General features: G+C 40.8%; 2 protein-coding genes across 3 annotated transcripts in view; one reads left to right on the top strand and one right to left on the bottom strand.

The window, feature by feature from the left end:
* The window catches only part of LOC143283982 (NF-X1-type zinc finger protein NFXL1-like), a 29,023-nt gene extending 16,951 nt beyond the window's left edge, over positions 1-12,072 (top strand). For both annotated transcript variants that reach the window (XM_076590474.1, XM_076590475.1), the window contains exons 13-19: positions 910-1,030; positions 2,372-2,531; positions 3,415-3,525; positions 4,254-4,385; positions 4,989-5,225; positions 5,802-5,996; positions 8,276-12,072. In XM_076590474.1, coding sequence (XP_076446589.1) covers positions 910-1,030; positions 2,372-2,531; positions 3,415-3,525; positions 4,254-4,385; positions 4,989-5,225; positions 5,802-5,996; positions 8,276-8,500 — 1,181 coding nt within the window. In that variant the 3' untranslated portion in view covers positions 8,501-12,072. The remainder of the gene's footprint in view (positions 1-909; positions 1,031-2,371; positions 2,532-3,414; positions 3,526-4,253; positions 4,386-4,988; positions 5,226-5,801; positions 5,997-8,275) is intronic.
* Positions 12,073-12,497: 425 nt separating this feature from the next.
* Positions 12,498-15,532, bottom strand: part of LOC143283980 (glycine receptor subunit alphaZ1-like) — a 71,762-nt gene continuing 68,727 nt past the window's right edge. Inside the window, exon 10 of the mRNA XM_076590471.1 lies at positions 12,498-15,532. This exon is cut by the window's right edge and continues 1,380 nt beyond it. The gene's annotated coding sequence lies outside the window, so the exon portion shown is untranslated.

The following is a 15,532-nucleotide window of genomic DNA, read 5'->3' as shown; positions in this document are numbered from 1 at the left end:
CTCGCACACACGCTGACAAAGTCATTGACCAGTCGTCTGCTCGCGTGCCAGCCTGTTAGCAAAGCGGCCTCTTCTCAGAATGTTGAGAAGCGAACAAGGCAATGTTTTAGGGTTGCCGAAGTACTTGAAATGCTACAAACTGAAGGGTTGGACATTGAAGAGGTGGATGATGACGAAGAAGAAAGCGAATTTAATGCAGAAAGCGAGCATGGGTATGGTGATTCGGGGTGAAAAATTGGCAGTATTTTCTACATATGGCAAAACTCTAAAAATAAGATGAGAAATTTGATTTTTTTTATATGTAATAGCTCAACACATAATAAACCAGTTCTGAAAGTTTCATTTTCTTACACAGTATTTTGTATTTTTTGTAATTTTTTTCCAAACCCTTACAAATGGGCCGTCTGTGGGGAAAAGCAAGGGAGAAAACTTGTCGTCCAGAGTGAGTTAAAGCTCAGATTGCTTGTTCCTCCTTATAAAGGGGTATAAGAAAAGAAACATTTGAAACCAGGGAGTAAGTGTATTGATGTTTTGATATGGTAGTTGAAAAAGTAAAGAGATTAATGTTAGTTTTGGTGAAGATGTCAGATTTTCTGTTTTTTGTTGAAATGAGTTAAGTTCGCAGCTGTAGTAAGGTCAGTGTCTTCTGGCTTTTAGTCCCTTATTCTGACGGGTTTTGCATTTCTAGGCTTTGAAGTCAGAAGTACTTTGTGTTTGTGCTTGTGTGTATCTGTATCTGTTGTGTGTGTGTGTGTGTGTGTGTGTGTGTGTGTGTGTGATAGAGTGGTTGTGTTTATGAATGCGTGAGTGCATGTGTGTGTGAATGTGCTCGTTAAAACAAAAAGGGAGTCAAAAACACCTTGAGTTATTTAATGAAAAAAATCCCCTAAGGTTTGCTGTTTGAATCAGGGTCGTGTTATCCATGCAAAGAGACCAAAGACATCACCTGTTTCTGCAAGACCACCAAGATCACAGTGCCCTGCGGCAAGGAGAAAGTGACCAAACCACCGCGATGCAATCTGCCATGCAAGTCAGTGTTTGCTTCTCACTGCTTCACACTTTGAGATAGGTTGTCTGTCTCTGTGTTTAGGAAAACTGTTTCTGCTTTTGTCTCTCTTCAGACTGGGAAATGTATTCTGTCATGGTCAGTGTAACATTGACTGTGTTGTAAACTTGCAAGTTGTAACATTCAGCTGAAAAGCACAAAGAAGAAAATGAATATGTAAAAAATAGAAAATGAGAAGCAGTAAAGGTGAACTCTGTCTCACTGGTGACCTTACATGTGTTTTAGCCTGTATTTCTCATATTACCTTCAAGTCTATTTATCTCTCTGTGTATGTCTGTCTTGTATGTCTTAACATAGCGTTATAACACAACATGATAGAGTACCAACCACACAAAAACATGCCACCTCTTTGAATAGAAACCACTGCACAGAGGAGCAAGCGTATCACATATGCACCAGGACATGACATTGCACAGCACAGCATAGAATCTCACCACATCTTGGCAAATGCAGTACCACTCCAGAACTGAGTGTTTCATTCGGCAGGTTTATGGGGACTCTTATCAGACATGGTGGTTATTTCCACACCAATCCCCCCCATTCTGTCTGGATCCTTTACTAAATATTACATTGCATAATTCTTTTGTCACAAATTTCTCTCTGAAATATGGGCTGCTCTCCCAAGGGAGTGTGCGTCACTACAGTGAAGGCACCACCCATTTTTTCTTCTTTTTTTCCTGCCTGCTAGTGTATTTGTTTTCCAGTCAGAGTGGATATTTCAACAGAATTAGGTCAGGGACAACCCTTTTGTTGCCATGTGTTCTTTTGAATGGTCTAAGTGCAAGCTACCCATGGGACCTCTGGGCACTCATATTCTCTCACTTCCTAGGCAGATGTGTTACTGCTTGGCCACCACTCCACTCCACTCCACTCCAATGAACATTGCTGTCAGCAGTGGAGGGCTCAGTAGATGATGTTGAATCAGAAGTCGCTATTAAACACTACTGCAGAAGAATGCTCAGAAGTTGGTGTTGAATCAGAACAGTCACTGTTAAATGCTAATGCAGGAGGCAGTTAAGTAAGTGATGTTGAATCAGAACAATCACTGTTGAACACCACTGAAGTGACTGGGCAGAAGTGCAGGGTCTCCTCTGATGTGTGGCAGGCACACAGAGACACAACATTAACATCCCCCTGTGGACTGCTGGGGCTTTGACTGTTGCAGAACAAGTATGGGTGTAGCTGTGTATGTGTGGGATTGGGCAAGAGCATAATGCCACTGCTGTGGGAAATAGGGCAGAGAAAAAAAAGAGAGAGAAGGAAATAAGCTTCCTGACACAACATGAGGTGGTGGTTTGTGGTCAGAATCCGCCCTGTGTGCCACCACCCTGAGCGACAGAAGCACCGCTGTCACTTTGGGGAGTGCCCTGCCTGCAGCCAGGTGTGCAACCTGCCCCTGCCCTCCTGCCTGCACTCTTGCCCCGTGCGGTGCCATGATGCTGTCAAGGTCAAGGTGGAGGACAGGGTCAGTCATCTGCGCCATTTCTTTGTGTCACTTTTGTTTTGGTTTTATGTCTTGACTTGTTTGTTTTATTGTGTTGTGTTATCATTCATAGGCTTGTAGCCCAGGTGTGATGAAACTGGCTGAATGTGATGTATTTGCCACTGCTTCTGTGTTTCTGCCAGTTATTGTTAGAAGTGTTTTGTGTGGAAAGGATGAAAGAGTATTTTGCTCTGTCAGTGTCTTGAAGATCTTGCAGAAATGAAAACTTAATACATTATCTTATAATTCCCAGATTGTGTCTTACTAGACTATATAACGTGCTGAACAAGAGTAATGTAAGAGCTTACAAAACTGTTAATAGTTATACTTGGCACATGTGTATATAATGGTGATGTAGGAGGAAGTGAGATTTCCACCAGATCACAGTTTCTGGTATTAGTAAGTATTATTTTTTTCACAAACATGTGAAGGGCTGCTTCTATTCTTAATACTGCTACGGTATTAACAGAACTCCCTCTGAACAGTTATAAGTCTGTGACTCTCAGTATTAGCTCTCTCTGTCATTGTCGGCACTTCCAAAGGAACTATGACTGCTAACACTGTTGCTGTCCCTATTTCCAGTGTCAGTGCTACATGAATTTAGCTGTGTACAATATATGATTCTGATGTGTAAATCTGGCAGTACGTTAATCTACTAAGTAAATTAGGCATGAATATATTTTTTATTGTTTTGTTTTTGTTCTGTGCTTTGTAAATATGCGATCATTACAATGTTTATAATGCAAGTTATGATTGTAAAATGTATTAGAAAGGCAAGAATCCCCTTTGGCAGGATTAAGAAAAAAGAGTGTGTGCGGAGCTGCCATATTGATAACAGGCACAATCAGGTGTTTGTGAACCACAGGGCAAGAAGGAAGGGCCGTGGGCCAGGACAGCAGCCTACATAGAGACAGTGAAACAGCCCTGTCCTCCTTGTCAAGTGCCTGTCCCCGTGGAGTGCATGGGCAAACATGAGGTGAGCCAGCAACTGAGACATAGCAGTTGCATTGTTAGAAATGCATGCATGCATACCCATGTACAGGTGCATTTCTTAGCCTCAACCCACTCCTCCCCACCACCCTCGCTTTCTGATCCACACTGTCTCTAGCATTCAGTTTACATGAATTTATCTTTAGTGTTTCATTTCTCAGAATCAGAGTGATGCGTGCTTGTGAGTGACTGGTGAGGAAACACTTTTGATTTCTCTTTGCGCAAGATTCAGTGCCATAAATGCTTTTATTGTTATTATTTATTGCGTTAAGTTTAGGGGAACAGAAAGTGTAACAGTGAATTCAGGAAAGCTAGTTATTAAAAAGGCCCAGTCTACCAAGACAACATAGCAGATCTTGGGGAGTTGATATTGATGGAGTGGCCACTGTTGGAGGCATGTCCAGTGTTTATGTGCATGGATATGACTGTGGCTTATTTTCTTTTCCACGTTTCTTTTTGTTTTGTTCTTTTTCCACTTACTATGGGATCAAAGTTGACCAGTCCTGACATAACCCTGTGTAGTCAGCTGGGCTATAAGCTACAAACATCCAAAGTGAAGTGGTCCTTGTTTTGGGGGGAGGGTTGGGGGCATTATACCTGTTTGAGAGGAAAGAGAAGATTGGGCCCTGCCTTTTGATGCCAAGCCTAGACACTGAATATGAATTCACTGCCCTGTGAGACCTTTAACCTTTAACCTTGTTTTATGGATTCCAGATCAGCCAGTTCCCGTGCTCCGAGGTGCGGCCACACTCATGTGGTCGCAAGTGTGGGCGAGGGTTGGAGTGCGGCAACCACACCTGTCAGCTGGACTGCCATGTGGTGCATGGGGCCCCTGATGGGATGCAGGTCAGAATGTGTGTGTGAGCGAGTGCACATGTGTGTGTTATTCTCTGTTTTTGTATGCATGCATGTGTGTGCATTATTTTCTGAGTCCTTTTGTCATTACAGGTTAAGTGTACAGGTCAGAGGTCTTTTTATTTGCCTTTTTGTTTTGTCTGTCTGCCAGTCTGTTATTATTCACTGTTTTTGTCACTATCACCCTCTTTCTTCTCTAACATTTATCTCTTCTACATAATCAGTGATTCAATCAGTGTCTCCTTTTCTCATAGGTAATGAAAAAACAGTAGTCTTCAGATTTTGTTAAAAGTATTATGGCAGCTTATTTGTGAATATTTGTTTTTTAAGAAAAGATAGAATTAAGTCAACCTCAACTTTGAGAAGTTCGCATTCTTTTGGAGGCTGGAGAGAATTCTGTCAACATTTATCTCATTTAAAAGAGGATATAATGAAGTCAGCCTATATAGTCTGTGTAGTGTTGTAGACTTAAACATTTGCATGTTTTTTTAAGTGTATATCTTATTGTGAACAACACAAACACATGGTAATTTCCCTGAAGCAATAATAAAGTTGACTTGACTTGGACAATGAGAAGTTGATCCACTTCGGCAGGCTGGAGAGAACTGTCAGGCGTGTGAGTCTGCCTGCGAGAAGGCACGGCCAGAAGGATGCAGCCACAGCTGTCTGCAGGCCTGTCACCCTGGCGCTTGCCCCCCCTGTTCAGCCATGGTGCGCATGAGGTGTCACTGCAATGCCGTTGTCAAGCACATCCCTTGCCATGAGTGGCAGGCTGCCTCCACTGATCGCCGCAACTCCCTCAAGTCCTGTGGTGGCCCCTGTCCCAAAATGGTCAGTCCTGTAGTGTGTGGTTTGTTGGTTTGTTGGCTTGCCTGTTTTTAGGTTTGGTTCAGCCTTGATGTGGTCCTGTGTGATAGGGTTTTGCTTTAATTTAAGTAGCAAAGAAAGAAAGCTTGGCTTGGTTTGGTTTTATATGATCTGGGTGAGGAGGGAGTTTGTAAAAATGGCATATGCTTGGCTCATTCTGGCTCCATGACCAGTCAGGTATTGGAATTGGAAGAGGCCCAGTCTCAGGTGATGAAACTAAGCCAAAACTATTTGTGGACATGGTTACACTGTACCCATGTTGAAAAAATGCAAATGGAGTACCAAGGAGACTCTGGGCAGTACAAAACAGGTCTCATCTGTAAATAACAATCAGCATTCTACTTTGGAATGAAGCGTACTTGACTTTGTTGCAGGAAAACATTGTATTATGTGCAGGTAAACATTGTATGTATGCTGATGTGACTGTGGGTCTGAGTGTTTAAAAAAAATCAGAATATTCCTAAAGATTTGTTCCAATTGTTCCTGAAAAGAGTTGAGAGGATTTGGTATCTCTGTCATCCATTGCTCCTTGTTTTCCAGATGACCTGCAACCACCAGTGTCCAGACATGTGTCACAGTGGCAGTTGTCCTGACGCCAGTACCTGCGACAAGAAAGTCTACCTGAGGTGTGCCTGCAAGCGTCGCAAGAAAGAAGCACGCTGCTGTGACAAGAGGAGTGGGGAAACGATAGAGTGTGATGACGTCTGTACCAAGCTACAGGCTCAAAAGAAACAGGTATGGCTGGGATGGGTTTCTTTGGGGGTTGGAGGGAGGGGGCGGGGGTGGGGGGTGGGGGGGGGGGTAGAGGGGAGAGGGACGGGTAAGTGTTTTTAGGGAAGGGGGGGGGAGTTATTTTTGAATATCCTACATTAGCTTCTGCATTGGCACTGATGTGGATGCAGGTGATGATGATGGTGATGATAAAAGAAAGCAGAGGAGTTGCTTAGATACAGGGATGTGAAGAAAAAAATAATAAAAAGAAGCTGTGTGAATGCCAACTGTGAAAAGTATGCTTAACTTAACTGTCTACTGTTCTTGTTTGAATTTTGTTGTTGTTGTTATTGAAATGTGTTGGAGAATAAAGGTCAGTTCCTGTGTGCATGGCCGCTTGTGAATTTCACACATATCATCACTTCACTTTCAGCATGTACACTTTATAGACTATGTACAGGGTGCAGATTGAACGGAGCCTATGGTACACAGTCATACTGTGGAGTGGAGGCTTTGTCAGTTTGTGGATAAAATCCAACTCTGAAGTGAGAGTGCTGGGTTGTCTTTGAATTGACAACCCTGTTACTCCACTCTCCATTAGACCATAAGTGGTGGTCTGGGTGCTAGCTGTTTGGATGAGATGATAAACTGAAGTCCCTTTTGCGACATGCACTTAGCGCAATGAAAAGAATCCGTAGCAACAAGAGAGATTTGCCTGGCAAAATTAAATTAAAAATCCACTTCAATGGTAAAATAAATACACTTGCAGATAGAAAATGAAAAAAAAAGAAGAAAAAAAAGAAAGAAGGAAAAGGTGGCTTTGCACTGTGGCAACATGTTGTTGTTTGAACGTCCCTAATGTCACAAACAGAAATCTGTTGTAATAAAATACAGTACAGCACAATACAGTGCACTGCAGTAGCCTGTGGGAGAGTACAGTAGAGCAGAGTACAGTACAGTAAAATAACAGAAAAGTACAGTACCGTATAGTATGGTACAGTTCAGTTCAGTACATTGCAGTACAATACATCTGTAACAGACAAACGCATTTGTGATTCCAGGAAAAATAATTGAATTTTCGTTTTGAATTTTCATTTTAATGTAATTGTTGTAAAACCTTCGCAGTGATCTTTTTTTGTGAGAAAAATGACATTGCAGACATGTTATTTCTTTTGCTCTGTCATGAAGTATGATGCTTCTTAGAAGGGATGTTGTTTAATCAGAGTTAAAAAAAAAAAAAAATCATTAACATTTTTTTCATTGCCCACAAAGAATTAGTCAAAAAAATCAAAATTTTTTTCCCATTGGCCACTACAGGTTCAGTTTCAGTAATATTTTGATAGAAATGTAACCATTCTGAAATGTTCAGATTCCCATGTAGATAACTGATATTACTAAAGATAGAAACTCATGTAACCATTCTGAAATGTTCAGATTCCCTTGTAGATAATTGATATTACTAAAGATAGAAACTCATGTAACCATTCTGAAATGTTCAGATTCCCTTGTAGATAATTGATATTACTAAAGATAGAAACTCATGTAACCATTCTGAAATGTTCAGATTCCCTTGTAGATAATTGATATTACTAAAGATAGAAACTTGTGTAACCATTCTGAAATGTGATATTACTAAAGATAGAAACTCATGTAACCATTCTGAAATGTTCAGATTCCCATGTAGATAATGATATTACTAAAGATAGAAACTCATGTAACCATTCTGAAATGTTCAGATTCCCTTGTAGATAATTGATATTACTAAAGATAGAAACTCATGTAACCATTCTGAAATGTTCAGATTCCCATGTAGATAATTGATATTACTAAAGATAGAAACTCAGGTAACCATTCTGAAATGTTCAGATTCCCATGTGGATAATTGATATTACTAAAGATAGAAACTCATGTAACCATTCTGAAATGTTCAGATTACCATGTAGATAATTGATATTACTAAAGATAGAAACTCATGTAACCATTCTGAAATGTTCAGATTCCCATGTAGATAACTGATATTACTAAAGATAGAAACTCATGTAACCATTCTGAAATGTTCAGATTCCCTTGTAGATAATTGATATTACTAAAGATAGAAACTCATGTAACCATTCTGAAATGTTCAGATTCCCTTGTAGATAATTGATATTACTAAAGATAGAAACTTGTGTAACCATTCTGAAATGTTCAGATTCCCATGTAGATAATTGATGTTACTAAAGGTTGAAACTTGAATAGTATTTTTATCAGTATTGTTTCTGAGTTTTTGTTGTTGTTTTTTTCTTTCTTCTTCTCTCACACAGGCGGAGGAGGAAGAGGCAAAGAAGAAAGCGGAAGAAGCTGCCCGCAAGCAGGCGGCAGACCTGGAGGAGTTTGAGCGGCATCAGAAAGGGCGTCGCAAAAAGCCCCGCAAGCAGCGTGAACAGGTGGTGGAGGAGACCTTCTGGCAGAAGCACAGGAAGGTGGTCCTGGTGTCCCTGTCTGTGCTCATCCTGGCTGTCTTCATGGCCTATCTATTCATGAGTTAGTCTGCACAGGGCATTTCTTCTTCTTTGTTAGTATGTTTACATCTGCAATTTTCTCTCTGTGGTTGTTGTGCATGGTGGTCGAGTTCGTTGAAGTTATAAGTTATTTCAGAATTGCGTTTGCTCTGTGTGTTGTTAGTCTTAAATCTCTTCACCTGTGAGTGTTTTGTTCTTTCTTTTTTGTGCATTTCAAACTTTGTGGTCGGGTATTATGATGTTGGGAGGAAAACGGTGAAAGAATATTTCCTGCACATAGTAAGTGGAACAGCTCACACTTTTGTGTACTTGCAATACTCTCTCTCTTACCAGGCCCTGTGTGACATTGGAAAAACTTTTCAGGAGGGAAGACCCAGCATTGGTGACACACCTGGGAGTTTGAAACCTCCTGGTTGGTTGAAGACTGGTACACAGCATCCCCATATAGTCCCTATGTTAGGGTGTTCTTGTGGATATTTGGTGTTTTTTGCAATTATCGCAGAATTGTACAAGCCATCATTGATTCTTCTAGTGTTTCAGACACTCCTAATGCGTCAGATTCTTTGTCGGAGGTGCCTGTGACAGCTGTGTTGTTAACATCAGAGGCAACCGTCAGCTGGATTCAGGACATGCTACATTAACCTTTGCACAGCTACAAGAGCTGGGTGTGTTAGTGGCAAAACAAATGTTAGGTGCCTCCTGGAAAGGTGACCAACGGATTTCAGTTCCACCTGTTGCTGATATGTTGTGCCATGAAACAATAACAGCAACAAAAATGTTTAAATGAATATATTTATTCATTTGTAGTGCAGCCAAATCGAGGGCTGAATTCATCAAACCAGCTTCGTGTGAAATGTTAATACCAGACTGGTGTCTGAATCATTCATTTTTGATTTAGTGTGACTTCACTGATACATCTCTTCAAGGAGGTCTTTGAGCTTTTAGCTTATGTGCTTGACACAATTGGTCTTTGTTCACTTTAAACTGATGCTATGGTGAAGTAACTCTCTGGCTCGGACAAAATCAACGGAACTCTCTCATCCAGCTGTCCAGATACTGCCGTGATGCCAATGTCACCAGATCTCCATTCTTCCAGTGTATGTACGGGGCATCAGAAATACAACAGCAGACTCTTAGTGACACAACAAGGACACTCAGCTGAGCCCATGTGTGGTCAGATAGATCTCTTCTTAGTACGGGACACCAGAGATAGATCTCTTTGCTTCCCAGTCAAATGATTCCTGTTCACCTGTAACCAGGCTTGAATTTCAGAAGCACCAAATATCCACAAGTACGCCCTTAAATAGGGACTAAAAAGTATTGCTGGGTACCAGTCTCTCTGACCAGCCAGGAGGTACCAGACTCACGCACGTGTCTGCCCATGAAGGGACTCTCCTCTTGGACAGTTTTTCCAAGGTCTCACTGGACTTGGTGAGAGAGCGAGTATTACAAATACCAAATTGTGTGAGCTGTTGCACAATAGTGCAGAAATTGTAATTTTATGTTGTTACACTAAAACATTTTCTACTGAACTTTCAGGTTGAGGATGGGCCTTAGTGTCTTCGCATGATAGTTCTGTCATCTGATGTTTCAGCGATCCTCTTTTGTTTCTGTCAGAATGGGCAGATAAGGACAAAATGGCTGTGCTGAAAATATGTGTGTATAATGTCTGCAAATGCTTTCCACAATTTCATCACTTTCAGACGTAAGTCACTTTAATGTCAAATATTCTGTAGTCTGAATGAGCACAATCTTCTGTATGGTTCATATGGAAGTTATTTTTCTTTTGTTTTCAGTGGATTATTGAGCTGTCTGGTTGCTTGATATAGCTCTCACACTTTTCACAGATTGTTTTTTGGTAAGGCGATAAACATTTTGATAATTCTTGTGCCTGTTTTCATCCTATCCACAACAAGGAAAGAAAAAGCAAAGAAAACTCAAAGAAAACTGTAAGATGGACTGCCCTAGAAATCATTTATGTATCAGCCATTACGGCACTGTTTTCCATAATCCTTTTTTGCCTTGGATTTAAATGCAAGTATCCATCCATACAGTATAATTTTTGGTGAAAGGAATCAGAACTCGGTAATTCTGTTCAGCTGTAAAATAACGGAACAATTACAAATTATATAGTATACACTGCAAGTCACAAATAACAGGAGAGTTATTTTTATTGTCCATATTTACATCAGATTTCTTTTTGATTGAGAATAATGTGCCAAGATGAATATCACTGATTGAGTGAAGAATGCAGACCTTCTCTCACTTGATTCATGGTCACATTTGTGCATTCTTATGCTCAAGGGATTTGTTAACTGCTATTTGTGTTGTGAAAAGTAACCCAACATCTCAGTTCAGGGATAGCTTCTCCGATCTCCATACCACTGTTACCCCCCCCCCCCCCCCCCCCCCCCCACACACACACACTTCGGGCACCCCCCAAACCCCTGCCACAGCTTTCTTTTTTTCTTCACAAGTGTTGTTTGTGGTCTGGATCAATATGCATTGACATAGCATTATACCCTTTGTTGCCCCAGCTTGTGTTGAGCAGCATTTTAGCTCAATTGTCTGCATCGGTGCACTTACAGCGGTATCGACTTGTTGAATGTGGTGCTTTAAGTAAGTGCTACAGAGAACTTGTCACTTTTAGTTTCTTCTGATCTATATTAACTGCTTTAACTTGAACATTATTCTGTCACTGTCATACCGTTCTTTCATGTTTTTAAAAATATATATATTTTATTGATTAATATTTGGTTTGTAGTATTGTGGTGACAAAGGACTGGAGACAGTCATTATTTTTTAACTTCTTGACTTCGTCCCCCCCAAGGCCCCCACTAACCAATGATTTTGAGAGGGGTGGAGACTGTTACTGGAAATTCCATCATTGAATAGTGGGATCTGTGCCAAGTGCACTGGGCATGAAGGGGTTGGAAAGACAGATTGAGGAGAGTGAGCGATACTTTAGCGTCTATCCTTGGTCAGAAACCAAGTTCTAGGCACTGAACAATCACAGTCATTTGCGCAACAGGCTGTCTTCCTGGGTACAGCTGCTTTTGTGTGATAACAGTGTGCAGTTAGATACTATTCTGTTGCAAGGTGGTTAGCATTGCAATGCCCTTTGCTCCATAATTCCTGTGCTTGGTTCAGTGCATCTTGACGGCCTTGCCTCCCTGGTTTTGGGCATTTATCCGTGACTTGAAGCACAGTGTTGTTTGTGCTAAAGCACAGGGTGTTTACCTCATATACTGTATCAAAACTGAGACTGGACATTGTAAAGAAATAAAAGTTTGTGAAAATCAAATACAAGCCATGACCTCCACAAGCAAAACCTCAGTTCCTTTTATTATGAATCTGAGTTAGCTGTTAGTAAATGAATCAGATTTGATTTTTTGTTGTGGTGGTGGTGGTGGTAAATACAGTTGTTGCTTCTGTATCATTGTACACAGAAAATGTATTTGGAAAAGTCATCAATGTTGTCATTTGTCTTTCATTTTTGTTTAATGTGCTTACAATGATATTAGTTTCATTTACTTTAAGTATTTGACCTTTACTGAAATTAAAGGTTGTAATGATGTGGGTCATCCTCTGTGTGTGTGTGAGAGAGAGGGAGAGATACTAGTTTGTATTTTTGGCAAACAGCTGTGTATGCAGCCAGTGTAATGAGCGCACACACACACACACACAGTCACAAACACATACACACAGTCTCACACACAGTCACAAACACACACACACACAGTCAACACACATGCAGTCTCACACACACAGTCTCACACACACAGTCACACACACACACACAGTCTCACACACACAGTCACAAACACAGTCTCACACACACACACACACACAGAGTCTCTCTCACACACACACACACACAGAGTCTCACACACACAGTCACAAACACGCACACAGTCTCACACACACAGTCACAAACACACACACACACACAGTCACACACACACAGTCACACACAGTCTCACACAGTCACAAACACACACACACAGTCTCGCACACACAGTCACAAAACACGCACAGTCACACACGCACACACAGAGTCTCGCACGCACAGTCACAAACACACACACACAGAGTCTCACACACACAGCCACGAACACACACACACACAGTCTCACATGCACAGTCACAAACACACACACACAGTCACAAACACACACACAGTCACAAATGCACACACAGTCTCGCACACACAGCCACGAACACACACACAACTGTTGCAGCACATATTCTCAGCGATGCAGTTGATTTTTTGTAGTGACAATCCTGGCATATATTGTTGCAGTATATGTTGAAGTGCAACAATACGTGCCATGCATTAGCACATTTTGTCACCAGAGGCAGTCTATGTCCAGCATCAACGTAGGCTGCAACAGACTTGCATGTAAATTTTTACATGTACCAGTATTAAAGAAAAACCCAAACATTTGTGTACATATTTATGTGCACTTACAATTAATATGTAACATGCAATGACAAGATTTCTGATTTATTTACAAATTCCACATTGAATTGTTGAGGTGACACTGCAAATTATGTCAATGGGTCAAGGTCAAGGAACCAAGCTGAAACAATTTTGAAATTAAAAAAGAAGCCCTCTCCATGGTAATGAAGGAAAATAATTATGATAAAAAGGTGGATGTACACAAACACTTCCAAAGGTCAATGGTATTACCAAATAAAGATACATACACACATAAATTCACTGAAGTTCGCATGACTGATATGCAAAAATACACAAACATGAAGAACCCAAAAGATCATCATTCCGATCAGTGTGAAAATTAGTAACTAACCAATAGCCAGGTATGTCTTTAGTTTCATTTTGTCAAGGTGGTGTTACTGCATTCAGATGAATCCATTACGCTACACCACATCTGCCAGGCAGATTCCTGACCAGCAGCATAACACAATGTGCCCTGTCAGGCCTTGAATGCATACATATATATCTGTGTACCTACCAGAGGGGATTTCTTCTGCATGATTTTGCCAGGGATGATTTTTGTTACGGTGGGTTATTTTTCAGTGTGCCAAATGCCTGCTGCACATGGGACCTTGCTTTATCATCTCATCCAAATGACTAGATGCTCAGTTTGATTTTTCCAGTCAAGCTTGGAAGAAAGGGCAAGAATAAGAATCGAACCCAAACCCTCAAGGACACGATATCCAGATGATCATCTTATCCATTCTGCCACCTTTCTCCCATATAAGAAATCTTGTGTCTGTATGCAATGTTTTATCAAAGTTGCTCTGTGCTTTGTGTGTGTGTGTGTGTGTGTGTGTGTGTGAGACTCCGTGTGAGGGAGTGTTGAGTATGTTCCATTTGGGGAATTCTTTTTATCTTCTCAGAGATGCCTACCCCTGTCAAGTGTTTGTAGGAACAATCTGGAAATCTGGTAGGAACATTTTGAATTTGGTAGGGTCACTCGGACTCCTAGCCACATCAGCAAACTTACATTTTATCTACAAGGCATACTAACAATTGGGCCAACCTGCAACACAGTGTTGTAATTGTTACATTCGGTCTGTTTTCCACTGTCCAGTTCTTCACTGGTGCTCTGTTTATACTTCATCAGGTCACCTGAGAGAGGCATACTGTAGCAAGTGTCAGTCAATGGTGATGTATTATTAACATTTTGCTTTTATGTCTAGGCTGGATATCTCCTCCTGGCCTTGTGATTGATAAGTCTAGAGCATCTGGGTTATGTAATGACAGGAAAGCATGTGACCATGCTATGCAGTCGAAAATAAACACATCCAAACAATTTTGACATTGGCATAACGTTGGAACAAACTGCGATCGGGCGTAACAAAATAAGGCAAAATCGTAACAGTTGGCATCTCTGTCTTCTCCTTGGCCTGGAACCTAGGTCACAGTCATAATTCAAATTACACATACTTAACCGTGACCCAACTCGTGCAGACTCCAATTCAAAATTGTAATTTTCAGTAGATTTTAAAAATCCACATTCGTAGTCAGAACCATTGAAGAACATTGAATGAAATGGTGACAAGACTGGTAGGGAGAGAGGTGAAGGGACAAACATGCACACACACAATCACACACACATATACATGCACAAGCACACACACACTCTCTCTCTCTCTTTCTCTCTAAACAGGTGTATGTATAGGTATAGAACACATAAAACCACATGTACTACCAGGCAAGGAATGCTGAAAGATTAAGACAATGATTATGTGTATGAAGTGCTAATTTCATATAGATTTGGAAAAAAAAGAAGCATTTTTTAATAATTGCAAATCAGACAATGAAATGGAGATGAGTGGGAGAGGGAGAGAGGTGAAGGGGCAAACATACGCACACACACAAGCATGTGTACACACACACACACACACACACACACACACACACATTTATATACAATAAATGATAATCAAGAGGTAAAAACCAGTAAAACTGGAACAGGCGACTGGAAAAAAGTTCATCCAAAGAGGTAAGACGAAAAAAATGGAAGATCACTACCGAGTCTATAAAAACTACAAATGGAGAAAGTTTATAAAAAACTGTGAGTTGTAAACTAAGACTCACTTTTGATAACAGGTGTCCAACATTTCAAACCACAGGTCTGTCTTCAGGGACTGTGTTTGTTGGAAAATACATTGCAGGTAAAAGCAAAGCTTAGGAAAAGTTATGAGTATTTATCAGTAAAGGAAGGCAAGGATGAACAGAGAAGTGAGTAGGGGTCAGACGATGGACATGAAGAGTCACAGAGGTGGGAGAAGTTGGTTTAGAATGGGAAGGATGGTGGGGTGGAGGGGAAAAGAAACAAAGGGGAAAAAAAACAGAGGAAGTGAGGAGGGAAGAAAGGAAAAAAAGAAAAAGAAAACTGTTAAAGTTGTTGGCGTGCGTTGTTTAAATATTCATCTAAAATCCTTGGGTTACTGACATCTCCCTGACGACCGGCTGATCAACATTTTTTTTTTTCTCTTTTTCCATTGGGCAGATTTTTCGGGCGCTGTTTTGAAGGAGCGCAATGGTCAAAGGGAAACAACCGCTATATATATGCTCAGACAGCT

This window comes from Babylonia areolata, chromosome 7, assembly GCF_041734735.1.
Source record: "Babylonia areolata isolate BAREFJ2019XMU chromosome 7, ASM4173473v1, whole genome shotgun sequence".
NCBI lineage: Eukaryota > Metazoa > Mollusca > Gastropoda > Neogastropoda > Buccinidae > Babylonia > Babylonia areolata.
This window is presented reverse-complemented; position numbering and strand designations above follow the sequence as displayed.